This window comes from Pongo pygmaeus, chromosome 3 (genome assembly GCF_028885625.2).
Source record: "Pongo pygmaeus isolate AG05252 chromosome 3, NHGRI_mPonPyg2-v2.0_pri, whole genome shotgun sequence".
In the NCBI taxonomy this organism is placed as follows: domain Eukaryota; kingdom Metazoa; phylum Chordata; class Mammalia; order Primates; family Hominidae; genus Pongo; species Pongo pygmaeus.
Window position 1 is genome coordinate 165,831,941 of NC_072376.2, and position 27,896 is coordinate 165,859,836.

The window sequence follows — 27,896 nt, forward strand, 5'->3', positions numbered from 1 at the left end:
TGTACCTCCCAAAGGTGATTAGTACCTTCTAATACCATCACACTGAGGGTGAAGATTTCAGCATTTGAATTTGGCAGGGACACAAACATTCAGACTGCAGCAGATAGCATAGATATTCTTTGTTTTGGCTTTCCACAGTTGTCATCAAGGTTAAGTTTGAATTTGAACTGAGTAATCAGCTATGTCTAAAGTAAAATCTATAAAGAAACTTTGGTCTTTGTATATTTTTTATTTAACTCTTCAAAACGATAAAGAAGTATTGTCAGACTGTTATTTTAAGTAGTAATTGTCATTTAGAAGAAGACAGAGAGCCATGAGAGAACTTTTCTTTGTTTTTTTGTTATTGTTGTTGAGCAACGTTTACTCTTTTCTGTTACTTTTAATAGCTTTAAAAAGGAAGGAAAAGCAGGTTTTTAGCCTAGGAACTGTCTGTCATCCCTGTTTGCTTTCTTGGTAATTTGAAATGCCTCAAGTCTAGGTTTTTTGTTCTTTTGTTAAACTGTAGGTGAATTTGTACCTCAACATCTCTTTATGTGTGGTTGCCAGGTAATCTACTTAGCACTTTAATTTGTTCGTTTGTTTGTTTCTTGTTTTTGTTTGAGAAGGAGTCTCGCTATGTTGCCCAGGCTGGAGTGCAGTGATGTAATAATCTCTGCTTACTGCAACCTCCACCTCCTGGGTTCAAGCAGTTGTCTTGCCTCAGCCTCTCTGTAGCTAGAATTACAGGTGTGTGCCATCATGCCCGTTAATTTTTTTTTTTTTTTTTTTCCTAGTAGAGACAGGTTTCACCATGTTGGCCAGGCTGGTCTCGAACTCCTGACCTCAGGTGATCCACTCGCCTTGGCCTCCCAAAGTGCTGGAATTACAGGCATGAGCCACTGCACCAGGCCCAACACTTTAATTTGAAGAAAACATAGTATACTCTTCCTATTTCTTCCCCCCAACCACTCCCCATCCCCTGCTTTTTTTTTTAAAGATACTGGATCTCACTATGTGGCCCAGGTTAGATTTGAACTTCTGGACTCAAGCGGTTTTCCCACCTCAGCCTCCCAAGCAGCTGGGACTACAGGCACATGCCACCGCATCCCGCTAGTCGTCTTATTTCTTAACAGGAAGAACTGAAACATCAATGAATGTGCTGTTCTGTAATTTGATAATGTCCTAAAGACTGCTGCAGTATATACACCTGTTTTTTGCAGCTTTTCTCTCTCTCTGTCTCTCTTTTTGGCTTTCTTTTGGTTCTCATGTCATGGCTTTTGGAATATCTTTTCATAACACTTCTCTTCTAAAATGAGAAGCCAGATAACCAAACAATGAGAATAGGGCATAAAATAAAAGCAAGTAGTCCTTGAGTATGGGACTAAAAGCCAGCCGTGTGACTATAGTAATAAGCTTTAGCATTTAGTGTTTTTGTTTGTTCCCTCTTAGAACTTTTTTAAAATTTTGAGACAGATCAGGAGTTAGGTTCTTAGCTATAAAATTGATGTGTTTATATGTACTTAGTCTAGCCTTTCTTCCCTATGGCAAAACAAAGAGGTAAGGTGTATAAAATACTCACATTTCTGCATATATATGTGATAAATGCACCTAAGGGCATTTGTCATTTACCCTTAACAAAAAACAGTGTTGTTCTACTATTTATAGTTCGTATTTTCTGTCTCTTCACCCCGTGATTTAGTTGTGTTTGCCTTTAACCTAAACAATCCTTACTCATCTCTGATATTCTCTTCTTTGTTTACTAAACCACATTGAGTTGTGTAGCAGTAAAGACATAGCTCATTAGTCTTCTAATATTTCTCCTTTCATCAGTATTTCTTCTTTTTGAGACCTTTAAATAATGTAACTTGAGCTATTTTGTGACTTAAGGCAGTTTGTTTACCTGTTATTGTTTCATTCAGAGTTCAAAACAAAACATAGGCTAATTTAGTAAAGAGAAAGAATAATAGGCATTTCTGGTGCTTTGTAGACTTTGTGAGGGTAGATACCATGCTTTCTTTTACAGCCCTCATAAAGCCTAGCAATGGTGCAGGTATATAGTACTCATTCAGCAAGTGCATGTTTGCATTCTTCCCAGAATTAGAGGCGCACTACAGGGATTGGAAGGAGATGGAAGTGAATGAAAGTCAACTCGGAGAGGATAAAAGGCGGAATCCTGATTACCTCACTCTTTGCTTTCGTGAGGCCAAAGGATAGTCTCTCAGAAATGCTTCTGTTTTCTGCAATGTTTACTGTTTGCATGGAAAGAGGAGGCAAAAAGTTAAAGAAAAATATGCAGATCAATGTAAGCAACTCATGTTTTTTTTTTTAGATAGCTTTTTATGTGGCTTGGAACTATAAAGATGTGAAAAAATAGTTGAAGGTTAATTTTTTCTTTAAGGTGACTGTAATTTAACTTGGGAATGATAAATCTCAAGGCAATGAATATATTGGGAGTGGGATCTGAATGTATCAGAAGATTCGACAAAGCAGTTTGGGGTATAAATATAAAAAGCAAGGGTTTTATTTTTATTTTAAGAAGTGTAAAATACACTCCTACTCTAAGGTAATGTCAAATTAGCTATAACCATTAAATGCAGGTTTGTTTCATTATTATGTTATATTTTAGTGACTTAAAGGATGACAGAAGAGGCAGAAAAAGATGAACCAGACTTGGGATCTATCCTGAACACGTATTTGATTTATATAGTTACTTAATTAAAAAAAAAATTCTTAAAATTTATAGTCATTCCTAATCTTAGATTGATATGAAAACTGTTGTTTTCACTCACAGTGTTTCATATATAATCACAATACGGTAACATTCCTGTATATTAGGATTTCTTTTCTAATATATTATTTTACACGCCTGTAATCCCAGCACTTTGGGAGGCCGAGGTAGATGGATCACTTGAGGTCAGGAGTTTGAAACTAGCCTGGCCAACATGGTGAAACCTCGTCTCTACTAAAAATACAAAAATTAGCCTAGCGTGCCCATAATTCCAGCTACTCCCAAGGCTGAGGCAGGAGAATCATTTGAACCTGGGAGGCAGAGGTTGCAGTGAGCCGAGATCACGCCACTACACTCCAGCCTAGGTGACAAAGCGAGACTCTGTCTCAAAAGAAAAAAAAAGAAAAAAATGCTCAAAGCCTAGTACTTCTTTGTAAAAATACACTAAAGGTTTGGAAAAGCTTTGAGGGCAGAAGTATTCTTTGCTTACTAAAACTTCTCTTTGAGAGGAAAAAATATAAACCTCAGAATTTAAAAAATAGATACTTGTTGCCAAAGTTTAAGGAGCATGTTAATACCTAATGTGCACAAGGAGATACATTCTTGAAATCTCTTTTCCCATGTCAGAAGAAAAAGAACCCCAATTTCTTCTTGAGTACTTTAAAAATATTCATGCCAGTGACTTAATGTCACCTTTACTTCTAAAGCAAAAACGGTAGTACTTCTTGGTGTGTGCTCCTAGGGAAAGTGAGATTAAGTTATATAGGTGAAAGAACTACCTGGTTCTAAATATTAAAATAAGCATTTATGGATTGATGTCTGTAAGTGTAACAAGCAACCAGGGAGTTCATAGTGCTGGACACAAAAGAACCTGCCTTTCAACACTGTGCCAAATATTATTACATACATTTGGATTCTGTGAATCATTCTCTTATTCATGCATCTTTACTTCCAGACTTAATTTTGGCTGTGACTGGCGCTCTCAAGGGAAGGTACATGGTCAGTTAAGAGTGGTTGGGGAAGACCTTCATGAGGGAGTGATGCTGAACATTAACATCACTTAATGTTGAGAAAGTGAGAAACTGAGAACCAGAGAGTATTCCAGGAAGAAATACCAGCATGTGCAACTGGCTTGTGGCAGGAGAGGGTGTGGTATGGTGAAAGAATGAATGTAACTAGAGCCAGTGTGACCAGAGCATAGGGAGACAGCTGGAGAGGTAAGTGGTGGCCAGACTATGTAGCCCTGATCGGCCATATTAGGGAAAAGTTTAATATCAGTGGGAAGCCCTTGAAATAATTCTTAGCAAATGATAGGTCTAAAATATGGAGGATAGATCTTAGTAGGGCCTAAGAATAAGTATAGTAGCTTAGACAAGAAATGGTGGGAAGTTGGATTACAATAGTGATAGTGGAAACAGAGTAAACTGAAGGCTTCAGGAGATATTTAAAAGGTAAAACAAATATAGGTAAAACATTAACAGAGACTGATGCATAATTGGCACCTTTCACATTTTATTCCTTTATTCAGCAAATATTGATGGAGTGGTCTTTTTATTTGTATTTATTTAGTTATTTGAGACAGGGTCTCACTGTGTTGCCCAGGCTGGAGTGAAGTGGTGCAGTCATAGCTTACTGTAGTCTTGAACTCCTGGCCATAAATGATCCTCCTACCTCAGCCTTCCAAGTAGCTGAGACTACTGGTACATGCCACTGCACTTGGCTTTTTTTTTTTTTTTTTTTTTTTTTTTGAGATAGGGTGTTGTTCTGTCATCTAGGCTAGAGTATAGTGGTGTGATCATGGCTTACTGCAGCCTCTACCTCCCAGGCTGAAGCACTCCTCCCACCTCAGGCTTTAGAGTAGATGGGATGACAGGCATGTGCTACCAGGCCTGGATAATTTTTTTATTTTTTTATAGAGACAGAGTTTCACTATGTTGCCCAGGCTGTTTTCAAACTCCTGGCCTCAAGCAGTCCTTCTGCCTCAGCCTCCCAAAGAGCTAGGATTATAGGCGTGAGCTGCCATGCCAGATCTTGTGGATTGCTTTTTATATGCCAGTCACTGAGTTAGGTGATAGAGGTATAATGGTCTTACCCTCATAGAGCTTATAGTCAAGTAAGACAGATAGGCGTTAACCAAACAATTACATAAATACAAGCTATGGTAAGTGTGATGAAGGGAAAATAGAAATGTCATGTGTGTATACAGAGGACTTGGCCAGGTGTGTGTGTTGTGGGGGAAGGGCTGGGGTATCATGGAAGGCTTCTCTGAGGCAGTGATATTGGGGCCAAGATACAAAGAGAGAGGAGTAAGGTAAAGGTATGTGATGGAAGGAGATTTTAGTTAGAAGAAACAGCATATGTTGATGGTCAGTGAGGCCAGAGCATAATGGGAACAGGGGAGAAATAGTACTGGATGAAGCTGGAGAGGTAGTTTAGGGCCTACACAAAGATGAAATAACATAGGTACAAGGTTATTCATTGCAGTATCACTTCATATTTCTAAAGATGAGAAAGAACTCAGTGGTTCAGCAGTAAAGTACTAATTGAATAAACTGGTTTTTTCATACAGTGAAATACTTTGCAGCTATTAAAAAAAATGAGAATGCTAATGATAGAAAACTCCTCAGGACAGACAATTAAATGAAAAGAGCAAAGCACAAAGTAGTGTTTATTGTACAGTATCTTGTGTGTAAGAAAAGAAAGAAGAATGTATAATCATATTTTCTTGTATTTGCATAAAGAAAAACTGGAAGGATTAATAAAATCAGTTACCTGTAGAGGGAACAGGGTGAATGGAAACAGGAATGAAAATGAAACCTCTCACTGTATACTTTTTATACCTTTTTAATTTTGAACCACATATGTGTCTTACCTATTCAGAAAAATAATACTTTTAAAAAGATAGGAAAATTAAATTAGCTAAAAAAAAAAGTTAGCTAGAAAATGTTTTTTAAATACTATGCCTTATCTTTTTTTCCAAAATGAGACTTAAAATAGACATGTATTTCCCAAATATAGTCTTTAATTTTCCTCTTAGCTCAAAATTAGATGATTAATTCTGTGTTGGTGAGAATAGAAAAAGTTAACTTAGAATGTGAGTTCTGTTGCAACATCATTCTTAAATGACAGAGTAGAAATAGTGCAATATCGTACTTTTCATTTACAGAAGAAAATATTTTAACATATGGTGCAACATTTGCTGCTGTTAGTGGTTTGTCTTTTTAAACCCACATGGAAGAGGACAAATTTGCTTGTGGTTTGCATTGCCTCCTTCCTCTCTTTAGAAATGAGGCAGAAATTAACTGTCTTTATATAACCCATACAACCAAAAAGAATTCTGAGTTGTAGGTTGATTTTTAGACTAGACTCGTCCAACCCATACCTGTTTGGAATAAATCAAGGTAATTGTAATTGTTGAAGAGTGAGTAGGGATGAAAGCCTGAGTGGGTGCTGGGGAGAAGCACACCTAGCTAACCAATTCATATAGTTTTTTTTACCAGTTATGCTAAGATTCCGGCATGACAATTTTTGTAAGGGAGGGATATTTTGTATACAGTATTGAAAAGCTCTCCAGGAAGGATAGCTTTATAATTATGGATTACTGTTCTTATAGACTTGGTTCTTTTTCGGCAATCATAAGGTACTTACATATTTTCTAACCCTTTTTGGTCAGAAGCCATCAACTTACTATAGAATAGGATTAGAGTTTCTTATTCTGCTGTATATGTTGGAGGTGAGGGAATTGTTCCTTTCACTTTGAATGAAAAGAATTCACTTTAAAAATTTACTTTTTAATCATTATTGTTGTGATGTGTCTGTTCTAATGGTTGATATACATGTGTGCTCTTCAGAGATCCACATTTCACTTATTTTGCCAGCCTTGGGTATTATCCAACTTGATTTGCCAGGTTTGTGATAAAGGTGAGTTTTTAAGTGATCAATGTGATACTTTAACAGATCACTAATAACTGCATTGGTTGTGCTGTTGATGATGGTACTGGGTGCTTACGGCTGTGACTTTTCTATACTTTTTTAGTTCTTAGTAGTTATGGTTCTTTCAATTTGCTTAAAAGTAAAACCTTTAATTAGTATTTCTGAGTAAAGTCTCAGAAGACACTAGCAGTGTTTAAGAATTTGACTTTGCAATGTTCTTTTTTTTTTTTTTTTTTGAGTCGAGTCTCACTCTGTCACCCAGGCTGGAGTGCAGTGGCACGATCTCGGCTCACTGCAACCTCCACCTCCCGGGTTCAAGCAATTCTCTGCCTCAGCCTCCCGAGTGGCTGGGATTACAGGCGCCCACCACCACGCCCAGCTAACTTTTTTGTATTTTTAGTAGAGACGGGGTTTCACCATCTTGGCCAGGCTGGTCTTGAACTCCTGACCTTGTGATCCACCCGCCTCAGCCTCCCAAAATGCTGAGATTACAGGCGTGAGCCACCACGCCCGGCTGCAATGTTCTTTTTAATCTTTTCTTGAAATTCTCTCAGTAATGACTCAGCGTTTTCATGTTGACCATAATTTCTTTCCATGACTCATCTATACTTTGCTTTGTTAGATTAAAACATTCATAACTTTTTTCTCATTCCTCATAAACTTAATAACATCCTGATTTTCTATACTTATTTCTTCCCTTAAATTTTCAAAGATGCTTTTTTAAAAATTCACCTTAAGTTTTTTAAGGTGCTTGTTTTGTGCAATTATGCCTGATCCTAAAGAACTATATAAGGTATTATCACAAACTCCCTGTGGAGAGGCAACTTACGATCTAAAGGAGGAATTTAAATAAAATCAATTATATATACAATGCTAACTTGAACATGAGAAAGAAATACAGAATTTGATGAAGAAAAATGTTAGTGTGGGCTCAAAGTACCTGGTAAGCTAGGCAGTTTGACTTGAGCAGGACCACACAAGAATGGGTAACATGTGCATAGGCAGGAAAGAGTCAAAAAAAAAATTCTTGGAGAAACCCTGGATCATATGTTTAAGTGATTTGTAAACTTCTGTTGAATCATCTGTTCCCTTCTTGAAGCACAGCATACTATTACTACTTACAGGCTTTTTAAAAAGAAGCGTAATTGTTTTATCATAACAGATTTTGATAAGGCTTTTCCATTGGATGGGCCATTGGTTTGACTAGTTCCTATTGCCCAGTGTCCAAAGGCTGGTGAGCACAGGGTCTGCTGATCCCTGCAGTGACTTGGCCCCATTTCGTCACTTACCAGATAGCTCCAGCAGATCTGGATACCTGAGCTTTCTGTTTCTTGTTATCTAAATATGGAATTCAGTGACTCCCTCCACCCCCTCCAACATCTGCCTACATATGTTTCCCTTTTTTCTGGATTTCATAGGGATTTTGTGAGTACCTCAAGGGACAGGGACTAATTCTGAACTTGAGATCAGGAATGGGGTAAAGATCTGAGAGAAGTTATAGGATGGGTAAAAAAAGAAAACATTGGTGGGATCCCCTCCTCTTTCTATTCCCTATGGCCTTGCATGCTATTCCTGGGATCTCACTACCCCTAACTGTAACTATGGACTTCTGTGTGGTTTTGTAAAGAGGATTCAGTGCTGTCAAGCGCATGATTGTCAAACTTCTCTGTTAGGTTAATAACGATCTCCCAACTTTTTTTGAGATAACTTTATATCTCTCACCTAATTGATGAAATGAAATAGCCAATTCCTTACCTACTCTTTTGTACCTAAATTGATTTTGGACTCGGAGATCAGATGGGAAATTATGATACTTTATGTTTTCTCTGCCAACTTGAAAGTGTGTTCATCCTTTCCTCCTCCCCATAGTGCCCAGGCCTTTCTCCAGTTAAAGCACATAACGTACTATGTTGTGATTGCCTGCTAGTCGGTTTTTGCCCCTAGAGGTGCTCCATGGAGCACGGCCTTCCTACATTGAGTATTGAGTTAGTCAGTGGACACTAATCTTTGAGTACTATAATCTGTAAATGGAGGAAAGTTGCTATAAGGATTTTTATATATATAATACCTATATCTGTATAATATGTGATCTAGATGATTATATACCAGTGCACAGATGATAATGCTGGGGTTCACAGAGGTTAAGTAGTTTGTTGAAAGTCTCACAGCCAGACCAGGATTCAAATCTAGATCTCTCTGACTCCACAGCCCTGCTTTTAGTTAAGTATAATACAATGCTGTAATGCTGCCCAAGGTGAGATTGTTCAGATAGCAGAGAGAGAAGATGGAAAGATAACCTTGGAAAATAGAAGCTATATTGATCACGTCTAAACTTGGAGCTCTTGGAAGGAAGGAAGGGTGGAAGGAAGAAAAGGAGGGAGAAAAGGAGAGAGGGAGAAGGGAGGGAGGGATCAAAGGGCGGGAACTAACACTGTAAAAACATAGAACAAAAAAGGTGATAGACTTTTTTTGCTAAAGGTGAGAAAATCTCCGCACTCAGAATGTTAATGTATGTAATTATTGGATAAAGAATTATAAGACGTCACCACAGTTCTGTGACCTGCTGCTACTGGAGTCTATAGGTAATGTTTCATCAATTTTCTTCTCTTCAGAACTCTGCCTTTTGTTTTTCCTTCTGTAAGGACTTTTTTTAACCCTCTGCTTGTCAGTGATTTGTTGAAACCTATCACAATGCGTCAGAAGAATGTAAAAACCTATTTTTCTACCCCACTTGTAGTTCATATTTGTCTTTCCTTCTCTCACTCCCTTCCCAGTGCCCACACCCATATTTTTATAGTGTTTCTCTTTCTCAACCAGTAGTTGCTTTAACATGACAGGCATTTCCAAAGCCATTGCAAACTAATAAAATTATACTCCACAAACCTAATAAAAGGCCAAGGCAGGTATATTTTCTTGCCTGTTATTCTTCTGATCTCTTTCTGGGAAAAGTTCAGTGATGGGCGGGGAAAGCATAGAATGGTATATTTTTTAATAGGAGTAAAGAAAGTTGATACCTTACACGTTAGCGGTTGGGGACCTCTTACCAAAATATGATTTTTACACTTTTTTCTTACACACCGTTTTCTTACAACCAGCTACTATCCCAATATTTTTGTACATTTAATATAAACCCCTATTTCATAGAATTATTGAGAAAGCCAGTAACTGCTTTGAAGAACTTAACAATCATAAATATTAGATTGGTGCAAAAGTAATTGCGGTTTTTGCCATTACTTTCAGTGGCAAAACCTGCAATTACTTTTGCACGAACCTAAATATATGAAGACTAATAACTTATTTTAACCGGAAATTGCTTTTTTAAACAAATTTAGTGCCTCTGAATAAGAAAGTCATATAATCTAAATTTTATTTGAAAAAAGTTCGTTTGGTAGAAATAAACTGTCTTTTATATGATTTTGATGTTGACAAGATAATGCTTGTCATTAGTTTTTTCAGTCAGTAACTTTGTAAATGTTATTTATGTTCTATTGATACATGCTGTGTAGGCAAGAGAAAGTTTTCGGTGTAGTCTACTTGGCATCATCTATTAGTTCTGCTCTTAAATTTCAGTTACCTAGTTTCTATTTAAAACTCCAGCTTGTCTTTCTGCCTTAGTAGTCAGTGTTAGAGTTTGTTTTGCCCTTTAACAATGAAAGTATTGTATGATATGTTTAGGTCACTCAACAGATGTTGCCGTAGTGGTTTTGCTCATTGTTTGGCAGATCTTTACGAAAGTTCTTCATAAGTGAGTTTGCAATGATTTAGTGTATTTCTAAATTGCTGTAATTGTTTCTGATGGTAGGTTTTCAAAATCTGTCATACTTGCTGCCATTCCATTATAATTGTTACCTCTATCTTCTTTTGCTCCTGTCTTAAATCTCTGCCTTTCTGTTGTATTAATATTTTATATTTTAAATCATTTCTAACTTAGGACATAAATAGTTCAATAAATACTTTTTCCTACTCTGTAAATATGGGAAGATTATATAAAAGTTTAATGTTTTATTAATCTTCATAGTTTTAGCAAGAATTAACTTTTATTTCTTTCATCTGCTCCAATCCGTGTTAGATCCTTGTCCCAAGGATGTTTTAATACAACTTCAAGGCCAGAGACAAAATTGGGAACAAGGTTAAAGTGCTGTGTGTCTTTTCTACAGTACCACTTTTCCTTTAAGTGCTCTGTTACCCTTTCTTGTCTGTTTCAAATTTTGTTTAAAAGGTTTCTAAAATGTCTATTGCCCATGAATAGAAGCAGATTAAAATAGGTGAAAGGACGTAGATCAGTCTTGGAATAAGACATTCCTGAGTTCTCCAGATCCCAATCCATCTATCACCTGTCTAAACTTAGGCAAATTACTTAACTTTCTGAGTTTTCTTTATTTTTTGTTTTTCAACTGTATCATAGACTTAAGACTGTACAAGGCCAAATGTAGTGGCTCACACCTGTAATCCTAATGCTTTGGTAGTCCAGGGTGGGAGGATCACTTGAGGCCAAGAGTTTGAGACCAGCCTGAGTGACATAGCGAGACCCTGTCTCTACAGAAAATAAAAAAGTTAGCCAGGTACAGTGATGCGCGCCATTATTCCTAGTTATTCAGGAGGCTGAGGTAGGAGGATCACTTGAACCAAGGGGATCAAGGCTGCAGTGAGCTATCACTGTGTTGCTGCACTCTAGCTTGGGCAACAGAATGAGACCCTCTCTTGGGTCTCGGGGTGGGCCGGAGGAGACTAAACAGAGTAGATGTAAGGGTAATGCATTATGTGTCATATAGAAGGTGTTTCCAAAAGTTAGTGCTCCCCCACCATAACAAAGCATAGTCTACCAAAAATACCTGAAATACCTGCTTTCTTTCATTCTGTGCTCCTCAGTTCCTGTGGGCTTAAATATAGCTTAAATACAGAAGTAAATTGAAAAAAGGTAAAGACCCTGAAATATTTCCTGGAACATTTTGGCTTTTTGTCCTTTCTCCTAGAAGTGGGATTTGAACTTCCTCTCACCTCAGTTTCTTTGTCTCTCTCTGAAAGCCAGCGAGCGGTGTTTGAGAAACCAGAATCTTTCCCAGGTTGACCTTTACAAGGTCAGATTGCCTGGTAAAGTGAACCTGGTAAACCAAGTAAGCCAAATAAACTGAAATAATAGTTTTATGTTCTACTGAAACTACCTGTATGGTAACAGCATGATTCTCAAAATTGCAAAAATTTCTTATTTTAAAAGTTGTATTGCAATTGCTTTTCTAATACTACTTAATTATTCCCTTTAATTGGTAATTATTTCAATGTATTTAATAACCAAAATGTTCTGAGGATTCTCTGTAGCATATCAGGCAGAATGGCATTGAGGACATTATACAAATGCATATCATAGTACAAATTAGTTAATAAAAAATAGGCAGAAAATCTTCTAAGTTTTTAATTCATTTAGTTGAAAAAGACTATTCATATTGAGGATTGTTCATTATGTTTTGATTGGATGAGTCAACACACTATTCTTATGTAAATTTGTATCTGATTTAGAAGATACACTACCAAAATTAAGCTTGTACTAGATTACAGTAATCAATACTAATAGAAAAGTGAGATAAATTATCTGTTTTGTTATAAGCCAAAATGAGAACAATTAGCTTTTTAGAAAAAAAAATAGCTTCTTATATTTGAGGATGAAATTTTATACTTCATTTCCATTTGGAGTTTTTTTTTTCTTTTGTTTTTGCATTGTAATTACAAAGTTGTGAATCCTCAAAGTTCCCCTCTATACCAGGGAACTGATCTGATGTGCATGTATACTTTAAAAGGCTTTACACATCAATCTTCTAACAATTACTTGGAGAATGTTTCTTGTGGATATGGGTATTGTATCATTTTGTTGTGAAAACTAGAATTCAATCCTAAAAAGCATCATCTTTGATTTCCCATGGATTAAGTTGCATTGTGGGGTGGGGGGCCAGTTTAAATACAACAAATACACTGAGCCTGAGCCTTTGTTAGTGGGCTACTGAGTCTTCCTCAGCTACAGAAGGAGCTGTCTCTGTGTTTAATCAGCTACTTGGGTGTAGGGAAACAAACTGACTTATATTGACATTTGCAGGGCTAGTTAAAAATTTTGGGATGCCCTTCCCACTTTCTTTCTGACTCTCTAACTTTCTAGACCGTTAACAGCAGCTCCCTGCAAGGCCAGTACATGAATTAAATCCCATACTCTCCTTTTATTCTCTCCTCTAATTCTAAAAGATTGGAAGTTAAAATTCTTTTTTTTTAAGTTATTTTTATTTTAAGTTCATGGGTACACGTGCAGGATGTGCAGGTCTGTTACATAGGTAAACGTGTGCCATGATGGTTTGCTGCACCTATCAACCCATCACCTACATTTTTTTTTTTTTTTTTTTTTTTAACGGAGTCTCGCTCTGTCACCAGGCTGGAGTGTAGTGGCGCGATATCGGCTCACTGCAACAACCTCCGCCTCCATGGTTCAAGCAACTCTCCTGCCTCAGCCTCCCGAGTTGCTGGGACTACAGGCGCATGCCACCACGCCCGGCTCATTTTTTGTATTTTTAGTAGAAACAGGTCTCACCATGTTGGCCAGGATGGTCTCGAACTCCAGACATCGTGATCTGCCCGCCTCGGCCTCCCAAAGTGCTGGGATTACAGGTGTGAGGCACTGCACCTGGCCCCATCACCAAAATATTAAGCCCTGAATCCATTAGCTATTTATCCTGATGCTCTCCCTCCTCTGGAAACCCCCTGACAGGCCCCAGTGTGTGTTGATCTCCTCTCTGAGTCCATGTGTTCTCATTGTTCAGCTCCCACTTATAAGTAGAACATGCAGTGTTTGGTTTTTTGTTCCTGTGTTAGTTTGCTGAGGATGATGGCTTCCAGCTACCTCCATGTCCCTCTAAAGGACATGATTCTTGTTCCTTTTTATGGCTGTATAGTATTCCATGGTGTATATGTACATTTTCTTTATCTAGTCTATCATTGATGGGCATTTGGGTTGATTCCATGTCTTCACTATTGTGAATAGTGCTGCAGTAAACATATGTGTGCATGTATCTTTATAATAGAATGATTTATATTTTTGGGGGGTATATACCCAGTAATGGGATTGCTGGGTCAAATGGTATTTCTGCTTCTAGATCCTTGAGGAATCACCACACTGTCTTCCACAATGGTTGAACTAATTTACATTCCCACCAACAGTATAAAAGTGTTCCTATTTCTCCACAGCCTTCCCAGCATCTGTTGTTTCTTGACTTTTTAATAATCGCCATTCTGACTGGCATGAAATGGTTGATGGACATTTGGGTTGTTTCAGTTTTAAGCTATTACAAGTACAGCTATTATGAACTTTCATGTAGAAGTCTTTGCTTTCATTCCTCTTAGGCAAATACCTAGGAGTGGAATAATTGTGTTACATAGTAGGTGCATGTTAAGTTTTTAAGAAACTGACAAACTTTTCTAAGATGCTTATACCATTTTGCATTCCCCACAACTGTGTATGGTAGTTTGAGTTGCTCAGCATCCTGGTCAGTAAGGAGTATGGTCAAGGTTTTTTAATTTTAGCCATTCTAGTGGATGTGTAGTAGCATCTCATTGTCGTTTTAATTTGGATTTTCCTAATAACTAAAGATGTTGAGCATCTTTTTATGTGCTTATTTGCCATCTGTGTTTTCCTTGATGAAATGTCTGTTCAGATTTTTTACCTGCTTTTTTGTTAGGTTATTCTTATTGAATTGTAAGAATTGTTTTTTTTTTTTTTCCAAGATGGAGTTTCACTCTGTTGTCCAGGCTGGAGTGCAGTGGTGCGATACAGGCTCACCACAGTCTCCGCCTCCCGGGTTCAAGCGATTCTCCTGCCTCAGCCCCCCAAGTAGCTGGGATTACAGGTGCCTGCTACCATGCCTGGCTAATTTTTATATTTTTAGTAGAGACAGGATTTCATCATGTTGGCCAGGCTGGTCTTGAACTCCTGACCTCAGGTGATCCGCCCACCTCGGCCTCCCAAAGTTCTGGGATTACAGGCATAGGCCACCATGCCTGGCCAAGAATTCTTTATGTATTCTAGAATCAAGTTCTTTGATACCTGTTTTGCAAATATTTTTTCCAAATATATGGCTTACTTTTTCATTTTTGTAAGTGTCTTTTGAAGAGAGAAATATTTTTGAAGTCCAATTTATTGATGTTTTTCATTTATAATTTATGCTTTGTGTATATTGTTTAAAACTCTTTGCCAAACCAAAGATCATTAAGATTTTCTCTTATGTTTTTTTCTATAAGTTTTTGTAGCTTTAGCCCTGACACTTGGGCCCATGATCCGTTTCAAATTAAATTTTGTATGTAATTTGAGATACAAGGGTCAAGGTTCATTTTTCATGACTTAATCCTTGAATCACTTCTCTGTCCACTCTCTTATGTGCTTATCTAGTCATGTGGCTTTAAATATCATCTGTATATTAATGACTCCCAAATTACAACTCTAGCCCAAACTGCTATTTTAAGAGATATCTCAAACATGTCCAAAACTAAGCTGTTAATATCCACCTTTTCTCCTCTTCCATGCCTGCCCCTCTCACAGTCTTTGCCGTTTCGGTAAATGCAACTTCATTCTTTCAGTTGCTTGGAGCAAAACTCTTAGCACATCTTTGAGTGTTCTCTTTCTCTGTCACCTCCCATCTTGATCTGTTGTCAGATTCCATTGGCTTCATCTTCATATTATATTCAGAATCCCACCTCTTCTCACGATCTCTTTTACCACTGTAGTCCAAGCCACCATTATCTCACTCAGGTTATTGCTGTAATATTCTAGTAGGTCTCTCTCTACTTCTACCTTTGCATGTTTATTAAATTAAATGTTGTCATTTTTCTGCTTAGAACCTACCAGTAGCTTTTAATCTCATTCAGACAAGGAGCCAGATCTTTTTAATGATATCTAAAGGCCTGCACCATCTAGCCACCCATTACCTATCTTACCACATATACCAGGCCATTATTCACTCTGCTGCAGTCATACAGGCCTTGTTGGTGCTTCTCAAACATACCAAGCACACTGCCTACCTCAGGCCCTTTGAACTTGCTATTTCCTCTCTCTGGAATGTTTTTCTTCCAGATAACTTACAGTTTATTCTCTCACTTCCTTAAATCTGTATTCAACTGTTACCTCAATGAGCCCTTCCTATTTAATTGCAACTCTCACCCAGACATACATCTCACATTCCACATTGCTGCTTTATTTTTCTCTGTAACATGTATCACCATCTAACATACTATGTATGTTAGATGTTTCTCTTTCTTCCCTCAATAGAACATAAACTTCTTTTGAGAAGAGATGTTTGCCTTTTTTGTTGATTGCTTGCATTCCCAACCCCTAGAGAAGTGCCTGACACATAACAGTATGACCCTGTGTAATATTTATTATATGAATGGAGGTAAGTAACATTTTAGGTGGTTTTTTCCCTCTGAATATAAAATGGGATGTCTGTAGTTCATCAGAACATTGTGAACAGTGCAAGTCTTCAACAAAGTTGATATAGACAGACTTCAGCTCTCATAATATTTTTCCCTTTTTTAATAAACAAAAGAATGTTTAACATACAGACAAAATATAAAGAGTAACAAAAATAACAAAAAAAGCAGCCATGTTCCCACCACCCAAGTTAAGAAACAAATATTATTAATACTTTTGAAGCATCCTTTGTGCTTTACCCTTACTTTATCCTCTCTACTCTCCTCCCTCTATAAACCTATTCTGAATTTGTTTATTGTTCTTATTGGTTTTCTTTATAGTTTTGCCATATATGAATATATCATTCACATATGAATATATCATTCAGTTTGAACTCTATGTAAGTGGAATCCTACCACAGACATTCTGCAGGTTGTTTTGCTTGACCTGATACTCCTGAGTTTCATCCATAGTGATGCATGTAGCTACAGTTCATTTATGTTTACTCCTATGTAGTATCCCCATTGCGTTGAGAGACCACTCTATCTGTTCTCCTGTATGTACAACTTTGTGGTGGTTTTCTTGCTTTTTTAATGCTAAAAACAGTGCTGCCATGAACATAATTGTACATGTTTCATGAAACAAACATGCAAGTTTTTCTACGGCAGATTCTTAGGGGTAAAATTACTGTTCCATAGGGCATTTATATCTTTCATTTTACTAGTTCATGCCAGATTGTTTTCAAAAACAATTGTACATATTTATACACCATCAATAGTATATAGTTGTTATAATATTTAGTTTTCTTAATGTGGAGGGTATAAAGTGGTGTCACATGTTAGTTTTAATTTGCATTTTCCTATTTCCTAATGAGGCTGGATATCTTCTCAGATGTAATTGGCCATTCCTGTTTCCTCCTCTGTGAAATGTTTATCTGTGTTATTTGCTCTTTTTTAATTGGGCTGTTTTTGGTTTCTGGGAGTTCTTCATATATTCCAGATACATATTCTTTGCCAGTTATATATAAAGCAGATGCCTTTTCACAGTATGTAGCTTATCTTTTCACTATCTTTTCATGAATGTAGCTTATCTTTTCACTATCTTTTGATGAATATTAAGCCGGGCGCGGTGACTCACGCCTGTAATCCCAGTACTTTGGGAGGCGGAGGCGGGCAGATCACGAGACTGTCTTGGCCAACATGGTGAAACCCCGTCTCTACTAAAATACAAAAAATTAGCCAGGCGTGGTGGTGCATGCCTGTAATCCCAGCTACTTGGGAGGCAGAGGCAGGGGAATCGCTTGAACCCGGGAGGCAGAGGTTTCAGTGAGCTGAGATGGCGCCACTGCACTCCAGCCTGGCAACAGAAGCAAAACTCCGTCTCAAAAAAAAAAAAAAGAAAAGAAATTCTAAATTTTAATGGAGTTTAATTATCAATCTTTTCTTTATAATTTATGGGTTTTATAAGCCTTACTTAAGAAATTCTTTCATATATAACATCATACAGTGATTTTTCTACCCTCTGTCAAGGCGGATTGTCCTTGAAGCACTCCTTAGACCTGTCCCTGACAACCTGTTCTACAAAAGAGATCTGAGGCTCAGTCACAATGGCAGAGGCGACCGAGACCAGCTCAGTTTTGGAAATCATTTTCAGAAATGGCTAGAGAGAATGTGGTGTGTGTGTGTTTGTGTGTGTGTGTGTGTGTGTGTGTGTGAGATATAGTGAAACAAATTTTCTATCCTGTTTTTTCATTTAGCATCATGTTTCAAATATTTTTATATCATTTATTATTAAAGTTCAATTTTAATGAATGTCATATTGGATGGGAATCAGAATTCTTATTTAACATTTTGCAGTTGTAAATAAGACCTCAGATGGCCGGGCTTGGTGGCTTACACCTGTAATCCCAGCACTTTGGGAGGCTGAGGCAGGCAGATCACCTGAGGTCAGGAGTTTGAGACCAGCCTGGCCAACATGGTGAAACCCCATCTGTACCAAAAATACAAAAATTAGCTGGGCATGGTGGTGCACACTTGTAATCCCAGCTACTCAGGAGGCCGAGACATGAGAATCACTTGAACCCTGGAGGGAGAAGTTGCAGTGAGCCAAGATTGCGCCACTGCATAACAGCCTGGGTGACAGAGCAAGACTCTGTCTCAAAAAACAAAACAAAACAAAAGAAAAACAACCTCAGGAAACAATTTATAAATCTTTTTGATGCATTGTTTATTTCTTTAAGAAAGACTTGTAGTATGACTTGGTTAAAATGTACTCTTGATATCAGCAGAAGTAATAGGCAGTTGAAAATAATTGAGAGTCATATGAGCTTTAAGTAAATTGATTTTCTGAGCAACACTTGCTACTTGCTTGATTCTTTACAAAGAAAGTCAATATTTGAAAGTATCCAGCCTACTTGGCTTACATAAAGCTTAGATTTAATGAGGTCCGTATTTACTATTCATACATTGTGTAGCAATTATATATAATTTTCCCTTTTTGATATCTCACATGATTTTGAATGTACTTAGTTTGAGGAGGATTTAATGATATTTTTAATTAATCCTCTCAATAATCTTTGAAAATGGTTAATAGGGTATATATTTTGGCATCTTAAAACTGACCTATTCTCTTTAGGGTAATTAAAAAGTCATCAAAGGCTCAGTGACCGTGCAAGGCAGTGTACACTTGGTATGTGTGAAATACTTGGTCATTATTAAGCCAGCTTTTCTTCAAGAGAGATACACTATTTAATTAAGGAATATAATAAATCACTCTCTATTTTATTGTTATTGGTGTTAATGCTTGGTCTTGTAACTCTGCCCTGTCCACAGGTTAAAGTATTGCACAATCAGCTGGTCCTTTTCCACAATGCCATTGCCGCTTACTTTGCTGGGAATCAGAAGCAGCTTGAACAGACACTTAAACAGTTCCATATCAAATTGAAAACCCCTGGAGTGGATGCCCCATCTTGGCTTGAAGAACAGTAAAATCACAGCGGAAAATAAAAAGAAAGTCGCGTTATTATATTTCTAAACAAACCTAACAAGAATTAAGCAGAGTTGGGGGAAGTGGGTGGGGTGACGAGCATTATAGTGATTCTTGCACAAACAGCTTTAATTTTTCCCTTTTTCATACTTTAACAATTGAACAGTTAAGGGTGGTTTTAATGTAAACATAGTTTCTATAATCTGAACACAATAATTTTCCTTCTTGAGAAATCCTTTTGTATTGTGAGGGTTGATGGCTATTTCTGTAGTTTGAAAACATCTAATAGAGATTTGCACTGACAAGATAAAAATTCAAGGTTTTTTGGTCCTGGAAATGAGGGCCAATTGTAACTTTTCCAAAGGGAGGTTTACATGATTTGTATCAACATCAGATATTTTATATATGAATATATTAAACATCTTTAAGAGATTGATTTTCATGTATTAAAGAAAAAAGAAACTATTTTGCAGAGTAAAGTTATATGGTGTTCCTGCAGCGTCCACACAGAGGCAGCAGCTCTAATGAATGATTAGCTTGTGGAGTTGTGGCAAATACCTTTTTAAAAATGAATCTGTACCATTGTAATTTTTAGACTTTTTTTTAAAGACACAGAAATCACAGTGTCATTTCTGTGAGGCTTTTAAGCTTATGAATTTGCTTCACCCAAAGTCATTGGACAGTTACATTTGCAATTTCTTTTGGTTCATAACAAAACCTGCTTAAGATAATTTTTTTTTTTTTTTTTGACAGGTGGATGTGGGAATGGAAATTCTTAATGGTTTCTGGAGTAGAAATCTGTACTTAGAAAACTAGTTTTTGGGTCAGTTCCATTTTGATAGAAGTGAATACATAGACAGCTTTTATTGACTTCCGTATGTAACAATACCGTTTAAGCCTTAAATCACAGATATGTGCCTTCTCAGATACAGTAATTCTTGTTCAACCAATGTACAAAATCCATAAAGAAACCCCTGTTGGATAATGTTTGATGTGTCTATTCCTTCCATGGAATGGAGCACTATGTGTAAATGTTGGGTTTCTTTGTACTTGTTAAGCCACATTTGAGGTTTATGGTAAAAATCATCTTTTGAGTTTGCTCTTTGGTTTTTCTTCATTCCTTTTGAGGATTGGGAAAACAGAAGGATTCTTTGATTTGGGTAATGAAGAGGTAATTTGGGACAGTGTGGTGGTACCAGGAAGAAAGAGGATTGGAAAGGCCAGTACTGTTTTAGTTGCTCGGCGCTATTGGTTTTGTTTTGATGTGGTTGCCCTGTCCACTACGTGGTTCTATCAGTAGTGTAATCCATTTTTAATGTAAAGCCTTTTAGTTTTTGTCATAGACATAAATTAATATTTTGAGAGGCATCCCTCACCTGTTCATTTCTTCTGTGTTGAAATGAAGTACTTAAAATTACCGTTATACATGAACTTTGTGGACTGTAAGATTTGTTATATATGTTCAAATGCCTTTTAGCTGGCTTTTTAATTAATATGCCTGTTTTGAGCGCTTAATACAATGTAATGTGATTGTAAATCATAAACCTATTTTAAATCATTCCTTCCTGTATATTTGTACTCAGAGAGCCTTATTTTATTCTTCCAGCAGAATTACTACTTGTGATAGTTCATTTACATTCCCCAGAATGTGCCTCTGGTGTGAATTTTGTATTCTTATTAAACGTGTTTGCTGCAGTAAATCGTTTCTCTGGACCTTCGTAGTTTAAGAAGTAACTATTTGGAAATTCTGAAGACACATGATTTGCCTTTTCTGAACCTTAGAAAAAAAGGTACTCTGTCACTTATAATTGTTTTAGCTCAGTAAGCTATTTTTATTTCAATGTGAATCTCTTTTGAGAGCTGAACATGTCCATTCTTAACCACATTTCAATAACAATTATTGTAGCTAAGGAGCTAAATAGTTTCATGGATTGACTTTTTTCAGAATAAATTTAAAATATCCATGATTCTGATAGTGGGCACATGAGCAAAAGAAAAAAGTAAATCAATATATTTAGCCAATGGTACATTTACTTTGTTAGGAATGTAATTTATGTTCATTATAGAAAAGAATTAGAAGAAAATTTCAAGTAATAGAAGATAAGTACCTTCCCATGTGAATAAATACTGCATGGAACCACTCAACACCTCTGAAGTTGGATATTTTAGTTTTGGATTTTAATATTACAAGCTCTATTTTGAATATCCTTTAATATAACATACATTTACATCTTTGCACTTTTACCTACTTACTCCCTTAGGTTATAGTCCTAGAAGTGAAAATGGGCCCCCAAAAGTATATACACACTTTTAAAACTTTGTAATATATTGCCTGTTTGCTTTCAAGAAAAACTGTGCCAATTTACACCTCTAAGAGCATACACATGTACCTGTTTAGTATATTTTTTAAGCCAGTACTGTGTATATAAAATGAAATAATGAAAGAGAAAAACAGGAAGATAAAGGCTGAACAATCGCAACTGGAAAGTTTGGGGATGCCGGGTGTAACAGCAGGGAATGGATGAAAATGGCTGGCTTTTCTCTCATTAAAATAGAAGTTGTTATTCTAGAAAAAATAATGCACTGAGGAACTGGTCTGTGAAATTAAACTTTTCATCCCAAAGCTTCCAAATCTTAGGGTCCAGGAACTATCTGGGTTTGCAAAAGCAATTTAGCTGAAATCTAGGCTTTAAGAAGCATCTTTTCCATATTCAAAACACACTGATAATGTTACTGAAGCTTATCCCATAGAGTGTGAAACTAGAAGGTTCCTTAGAGATTATGTAACACACTTTTTTTTTTTAACAGATGAAACTATCAAGGCTTCAAAATATGTTAAACTGACTTAGCCAACCCCCATCTCTAAATGTAATGCCGGATGAGTATTTGCAACTATATACTTGAATTCCCCTTTAAATCCTGCCATTTCAACCGCATAATTAAATCAATGTGTCAAAAGTGTCAGGTTTCTTCTAAAGTTAAGTTTAATGTGTATTAAATATCTTCCCATTAGGGGAAAAAAAATCCATCTCCCCCCAGATGCCTTCATACTAGGTACATTGCAAAGTATGCAAGATGCTTGCCTTTCTATCCACTGACCTTTAACTTGCAGTATTCTGCAAAAGAAGTCAGGTGAGCTTGAAAAGTGTTATATAAAGTAAAATTATGTATATTGAAAAAACTAAAGATAAATTTCTTCTAATCATGGAACTGTTAATTGAAAGAATAATGTAGCTACCTCCAAATGTGCCCATTCTTTAGTTTTCACTGGAAATGACTGTAGTTTTGAAAAATAAAAGTAAATTATCTGAGTTGCTAGTCATTCAAGTATAATTTATGCTAGTTTCGTGAAGTACTACTTAAGTACCTATTTGCAATAGTCCTAAATATCCTTTGCCAGTAGCTCTTCTTTTTTAACCTTTCAGTTTGCCTGGGAGAGTTGAAACTACCTGAAATCTTTGATCATTCAATTTTTTTTTTTTTTTTTTTTCGAGATAGAGTTTCGCTCTTGTTGCCCCGGCTGCGGTACAATGGCGTGATCTTGGCTCACCGCAGCCTCCGCCTCCCGGGTTCAAGTGATTCTTCTGCCTCTCGGCCTCCCAGGTAACTGGGATTACAGGCATGCGCCACCACGCCCGGCTTATTTTATATTTTTAGTTAGAGACAGGGTTTCTCCATGTGGGTCAGGCTGGTCTTGAACTCCTGACCTCAGGTGATCTGCCCGCCTCCGTCTCCCAAAGTGCTGGGATTACGTTACAGGTGTGAGCCACCGCGCCCCACCCTGATCACAATTTTAACCAAATTTAGGTATTTAAAAAAATCTAATTCCCCTTTAAGACTACAAATTTTTACATTAGCTAAGACTATCCAGTTGTGAGTAGGCTATTTTCTGATCAGAAGACCAGTTGTATTTTGCATTATTTCAAAGCTTTCCCAAAGTCACAGTTCCTTTACTACTTTTACAGTATAGCAGGACCTATTAAAATAGGACAATGCAAACAATTTTTTTGAGGACTTTCATTAAATTCAGTTCTATGTTCCCACTTGAAGGTTTCCTGTTCAACAGGTTTTGTAGCATAAATGGGCCTTTATAATAAATTGCCAAGTGGTCATCGTAATGTACAGGAAACTACAAAGTTCAGCTTTGTTTTCATGAAATAAAGTTTGACTCTTAGTAGTTTATGTATGTTAAGTGAGAACTGTTAGTCTGGTATCAGCTCTGGTAGGGAAAAAGGAGACTAGAAATATGAGGGAATTAGGTCCAGTCTGAGCACCATAACTCTACTCTTGTGCAGTTAATTGATTAGTATGCTATCAGAACTGAGAATTCTGGGTTTTTTAAACAACGGAAACTGTTCCACAAGAACCAAAACCAGTTTTGTTTGGGTCCAAGCTAGGCTTTGCCATAAACTCTGTCAAAGATTGCATGAATTGTTGATTCATAAGGAAGATGTAAGAGGAACAGGATACCATTTTGTTGATTTTAAAAGTAACTTTCTATGACTTAGACTTTCATATCACTTTGCCTTTGGTACAGGTGTATATGTTCATATAAATAACTTACAGGTGAAATGTACAACTAGCTGGTATAGGGCACATAGGAAGAAGAACCATAGCCATATACATCTCACTACATCTTGGAGCTTTGATTATTGACGTTCTACTAAAAGCAAACTGTGTAAAAACTTTTTTTTTTTTTTTTTTTCAAATGAGTGTAAAGCATTATAGAGTAGTGAGAGGAAAGGTAACTTTAATCTTGCCGGCCTTCCTGAAAAGTTTTTAAATTATGAAGCCTTAGAATAATGAATAAAGTACTCAAGATAAATTATTTATATATGCTACTTTACTGTTCTCCTCCTAAATGATTTCTGATTCTACGTTAGGAAACTTTTTATAAAAACTGCCTAAGGCTTTAGGCAGATAATTATTCTTTCCTTTGAGGAATATATACTTATTATGACTAGACATTCAGCTCTTAAGAAAAGCACAGGGTAGGCTGTCTTATTCACCCTGTATCCCCAACTCCTTGCATAGTTTTCTTTTTTGAGACAGAGTCTCACACTGTTGCTCAGGCCCAGCTAAGTTTTGTGCATTTAGTAGAGACGGAATTTTGCCATGTGTGTCAGGCTGGCCTCAAACTCCTTCAATATACGTAATTCCGCCCGCATCGGCTTCCCAAAATGCTGGGATTACAGGCGTGAGCCACTGTGCCAGGCTTCCTTGTATAGTTCTTAATTCAAAGGAGCCATATATAAAAATTTGTTGTTTTTTTGATCCAAAATTCAAATGCAGAAAAATATTCAGTGCTTGCACTGCGATTTCATTTGAATGAGTTACAAAAGAGGCAGTACACTTATAACTTACTCTAAATTAATGTCCGGATGTTACCTAAGACAGTAGGATGTTTACAGAAGAGTGGCCAGTTTTTAAAATGGCCATTCTTCTGTAATGGCCATTCTTTCTCTAGTAGAAAGAATGGCAGAATTAGAGAAATCACCATGTTGCAACCATGACTGAAATAATTGATTCACACAGGGATGGCCAATGGATGCTAATATCATTAGGTGAGAGATTAATGGAAAACAGACTATTTCCATAATACCAAAGTATTACCCTACAAATGGCTCAATTTGAAATGGGAAAAAGTACCATTAGTAAGAAGAGATTTGTGCTTACAACCTAAATTGTGATCAAATTTAGAATCATGAATAGTAATCATTGTGCCTTGGATATAATGAGATATAAATTATACAGTAGCACGTATTTCTGCTGGAATTGTTCAATCTGCAGCTAATCAAGTATTTTACCTTAAATTCCAGTGTACAGAAGATACAGGGGGTTAAGGAACAATTTAAATGTTACCAAGAAGAATCAATTGGACAAATCCAGAATCTGAGACATTCTACAATATAATTGGCTTGGTCTCTTCAAAAAGTCCATCACAAAAGAAAAAAAATTAGTAATACTGTTAGAAAACAAAAGATTTGAGATCATAATTCAAAAAAAGTAGCTATATAAGACATTTGGAGGAAAAACTGAGTCACTTGAGTGTGTATTTGACACTGCTAGGAACTTATGTTTTTTTAGGTATGATATATTGTGGTAATATAGGGTAACAGCTTTATTAGGAATGCATGCCTAAACTACTTAAAGCCAAAGTGGCATGATGTCTGCAGTTTACCTTTAAATGGCTCAGCAAAAATACATACATTCATATGTATTCACATATATGGAGAGAAAGCTGGAAGAGAAAAAGGAGAGAAAGATGTCAAAGTAAATATGGCAAAATGTTAGCAATTGTTGAAATAAGTGGGTGGATATGTGGGGTTCCATAGTACTAGTCTTTTACATTTTCTTTTTAAAAATGTTTTTCATAATAACATTTAAAAAAAAAAAAAGGATATTTGGTCCAGAAAGGCAGCAGGACCCACTAAATCTTTCCTCTTGCACCAGGGTTGCAATCAGAGGCTTTTTTTGATATAGACAGTGACACCACTTGCTCCACTCCTACAGATACTAGAATTTCTCCTCTAGCATGGGAGATAAATTGATTTGTATTTGGAAACAGAAATTCAAGTAAGCATAAAGTTGAGCAGTTTGTCAGTAAAGAGTACAGGACAAGTGAAGAGGCAGAAATAGTTTAGGATATGACTATGTAAAAAAGATTCCATATAGGAAAACATGCATTCACTAAACTAGACCTTTTTCTCTTGTTTTTCTCCTCAGCTCATTTCCAAATTGAAGCTTTTCAAAAAAATTGCTATATTTACTACAGGTATGTGCCACCATGCCCAACTAATTTTTGTGTTTTTTGTAGAGACGGGTTTCGCCATGTTGCCCAGGCTGGGCTCAAACTCCTGGGCTCAAGCGATCCTCTCGCCTCAGCCTCCCAAAGTGCTGGATTACAGGTATGAGCCACTGTTCCCAGCCCCAAATTGATGCTTTCTAAATAGCTATTTGAAAGTTCAAGGGAAGTTGAATTCAAAAACAAAACACTAACTTTCTTTTAGCCTAATAAGGATGGTTTTTCTGTCTCAATTTTTTTGCCCTCTTGTAAATTAGCATATACTACTATTCTGTACTACTATAGATTTTTTTAGATGAAGCTGCTTAGAGCTTTATTTACTATAACAACTTGAGACTGCTTAAAAATAAGTATTTATACACTGGTAATTTTTAATAATGGTTATTTCCAATCCAAAAATATATTTTATGAGATGGCCACGTTTTCCCTAGTTAACACTTCTAAAATTAATAAAATTGCTTAACTCTAAAGCATTCCTCAAATAAGTAATGGATATTTATGTATATTGTTCTCAAATTCTCTTTTTCTTATTCCCCCACCCCATCTCAGATAAGAACAAAGAAAATACTATGGATTAAAATTTTCTGACTAGTTTATATCAATAACAGAAGTAGCAAAAAGCCCAGGCAATGTTTGGAGAATTGAGTTTTAACCATGGCAGTGGTTACTATATAATCACTAGTACTATCAAGTGAGTTAAAAAAAAAAAAATGTAAGTTTAAACAGTCATGAGTATTTGCTGAATGACTGGTCAGCTTGCCTGTGTTGACTTTCATTCGCCGCCTGATTTCACTAACACCTTGAAAGAGGGTCAGATGATTCCTGAAGTGGGCACTAACAATTTCTTTTTTCTCAAAATTTTGTTTCTCTGAAAAGGTTCACCAGTTTTCTCTGTGAAGCTTAGTTAGCATTTTTCTCCAGTGAAGCCAACCATAAAATGAGAAAAAAAATTTGTTAGAAATAGCAAATGAACAGCCATGTCTAATGACAAAATTTTGTGTGTTTCTATAAGAGACCTTGCCTAAACTCACAAAGGAAAGGCAAATATTAAAGCTTCATAGTAGGCTGTGGCCCTAACTTGCCCCTTTGTTCTTTTAAAAAACATACAATGACATACTAAGAGGCTGTTGTGCTGTCTTCAAGTTTTCAAGCTTTTGGAGTCACTATTTATGCTTATGACTAGAGCAATGAAAACAAGTCTTTTTTCCCCAAACACAAGTAGCTTCAGTCCAAGCCACTCCAGACTTCCTTGCCAGTGACCTCAACACTGACCTTGATTTATTCTAGGAAGAACTCTGCCTGTTTAGTTCTTTTAGCTCATTTTTATGTGAATTCCCATTCACTAGTAGTGAACTAACTTCAACAATTTCATTTCTAGTCTGCTGACTTTTCATTATTATGGTTTTGTTTTTCCTTACAGTAGCCTCTTTGGAATCCTGTACACCTAGCTTATGGAAACGCTTTAGCCCAAGCCGTGACAGAGCCAGGTAATTGTCTTATCAAGGCCATACTTAGTCTTGTTTAAAAGCAGGCATCCCCATCTCTTTGGTGTAGCCCTAAAAGAAGTGGAGAATCAAAGCCACATGCTTCGATTCTCAGTCCTCTTTGCCTGATCACTTTATCAAATTTCTGAAGAAAGAACTCAATCCATCCCTCTTCTTCCCGAACCGTGTCAAAGCTGGAGTTTTTCAGTCCAACACTGAGCCACATTGCTCTGGGTGGAACATCAGCATGTCTTCTGAAAGGTTTCACTTAATTGGCCTGTATAAGTCTACATTTCTTGGTTCACTTAAAATCTTATGATACCTGGCTGTTCCCTTCATGCACTCTTACATCTTAACTCACTGGTACTATCAAGTAGATTATTTTTTAAATGTAAGTTTAAATGGTCATGAATATTTGCTGAGTGACCGGTCAGTTTACCCACGTTGACTTTCACCACCTGATTCCACTAACACTTTGAAGAGGATCAGGCTTCAAAGAGCTTGGATCTGGCAGATTTGCTTTTGGCCCATAGAAGCCTCTTGAGG

General features: G+C 36.7%; 2 protein-coding genes across 7 annotated transcripts in view; both read left to right on the forward strand.

The window, feature by feature from the left end:
• Window positions 1–20,761, forward strand: part of ARFIP1 (ADP ribosylation factor interacting protein 1) — a 129,395-nt gene extending 108,634 nt beyond the window's left edge. For all 4 annotated transcript variants that reach the window (XM_054484562.2, XM_054484563.2, XM_054484561.2 and 1 more), the window contains one exon: window positions 18,908–20,761. In XM_054484562.2, the coding sequence (XP_054340537.1) occupies window positions 18,908–19,063 (156 nt within the window). In that variant the 3' untranslated portion in view covers window positions 19,064–20,761. The remainder of the gene's footprint in view (window positions 1–18,907) is intronic.
• The window catches only part of FHDC1 (FH2 domain containing 1), a 68,996-nt gene continuing 61,093 nt past the window's right edge, over window positions 19,994–27,896 (forward strand). Inside the window, exons 1-3 of one of the 3 annotated variants that reach the window (XM_063664201.1) lie at window positions 19,994–20,851; window positions 25,788–25,836; window positions 27,287–27,353. The gene's annotated coding sequence lies outside the window, so the exon portion shown is untranslated. Of the gene's footprint in view, window positions 20,852–25,787; window positions 25,837–27,286; window positions 27,354–27,896 lie in introns of those variants that run through there. The other 2 variants (XM_063664205.1, XM_063664202.1) reach the window with 2 other exon arrangements.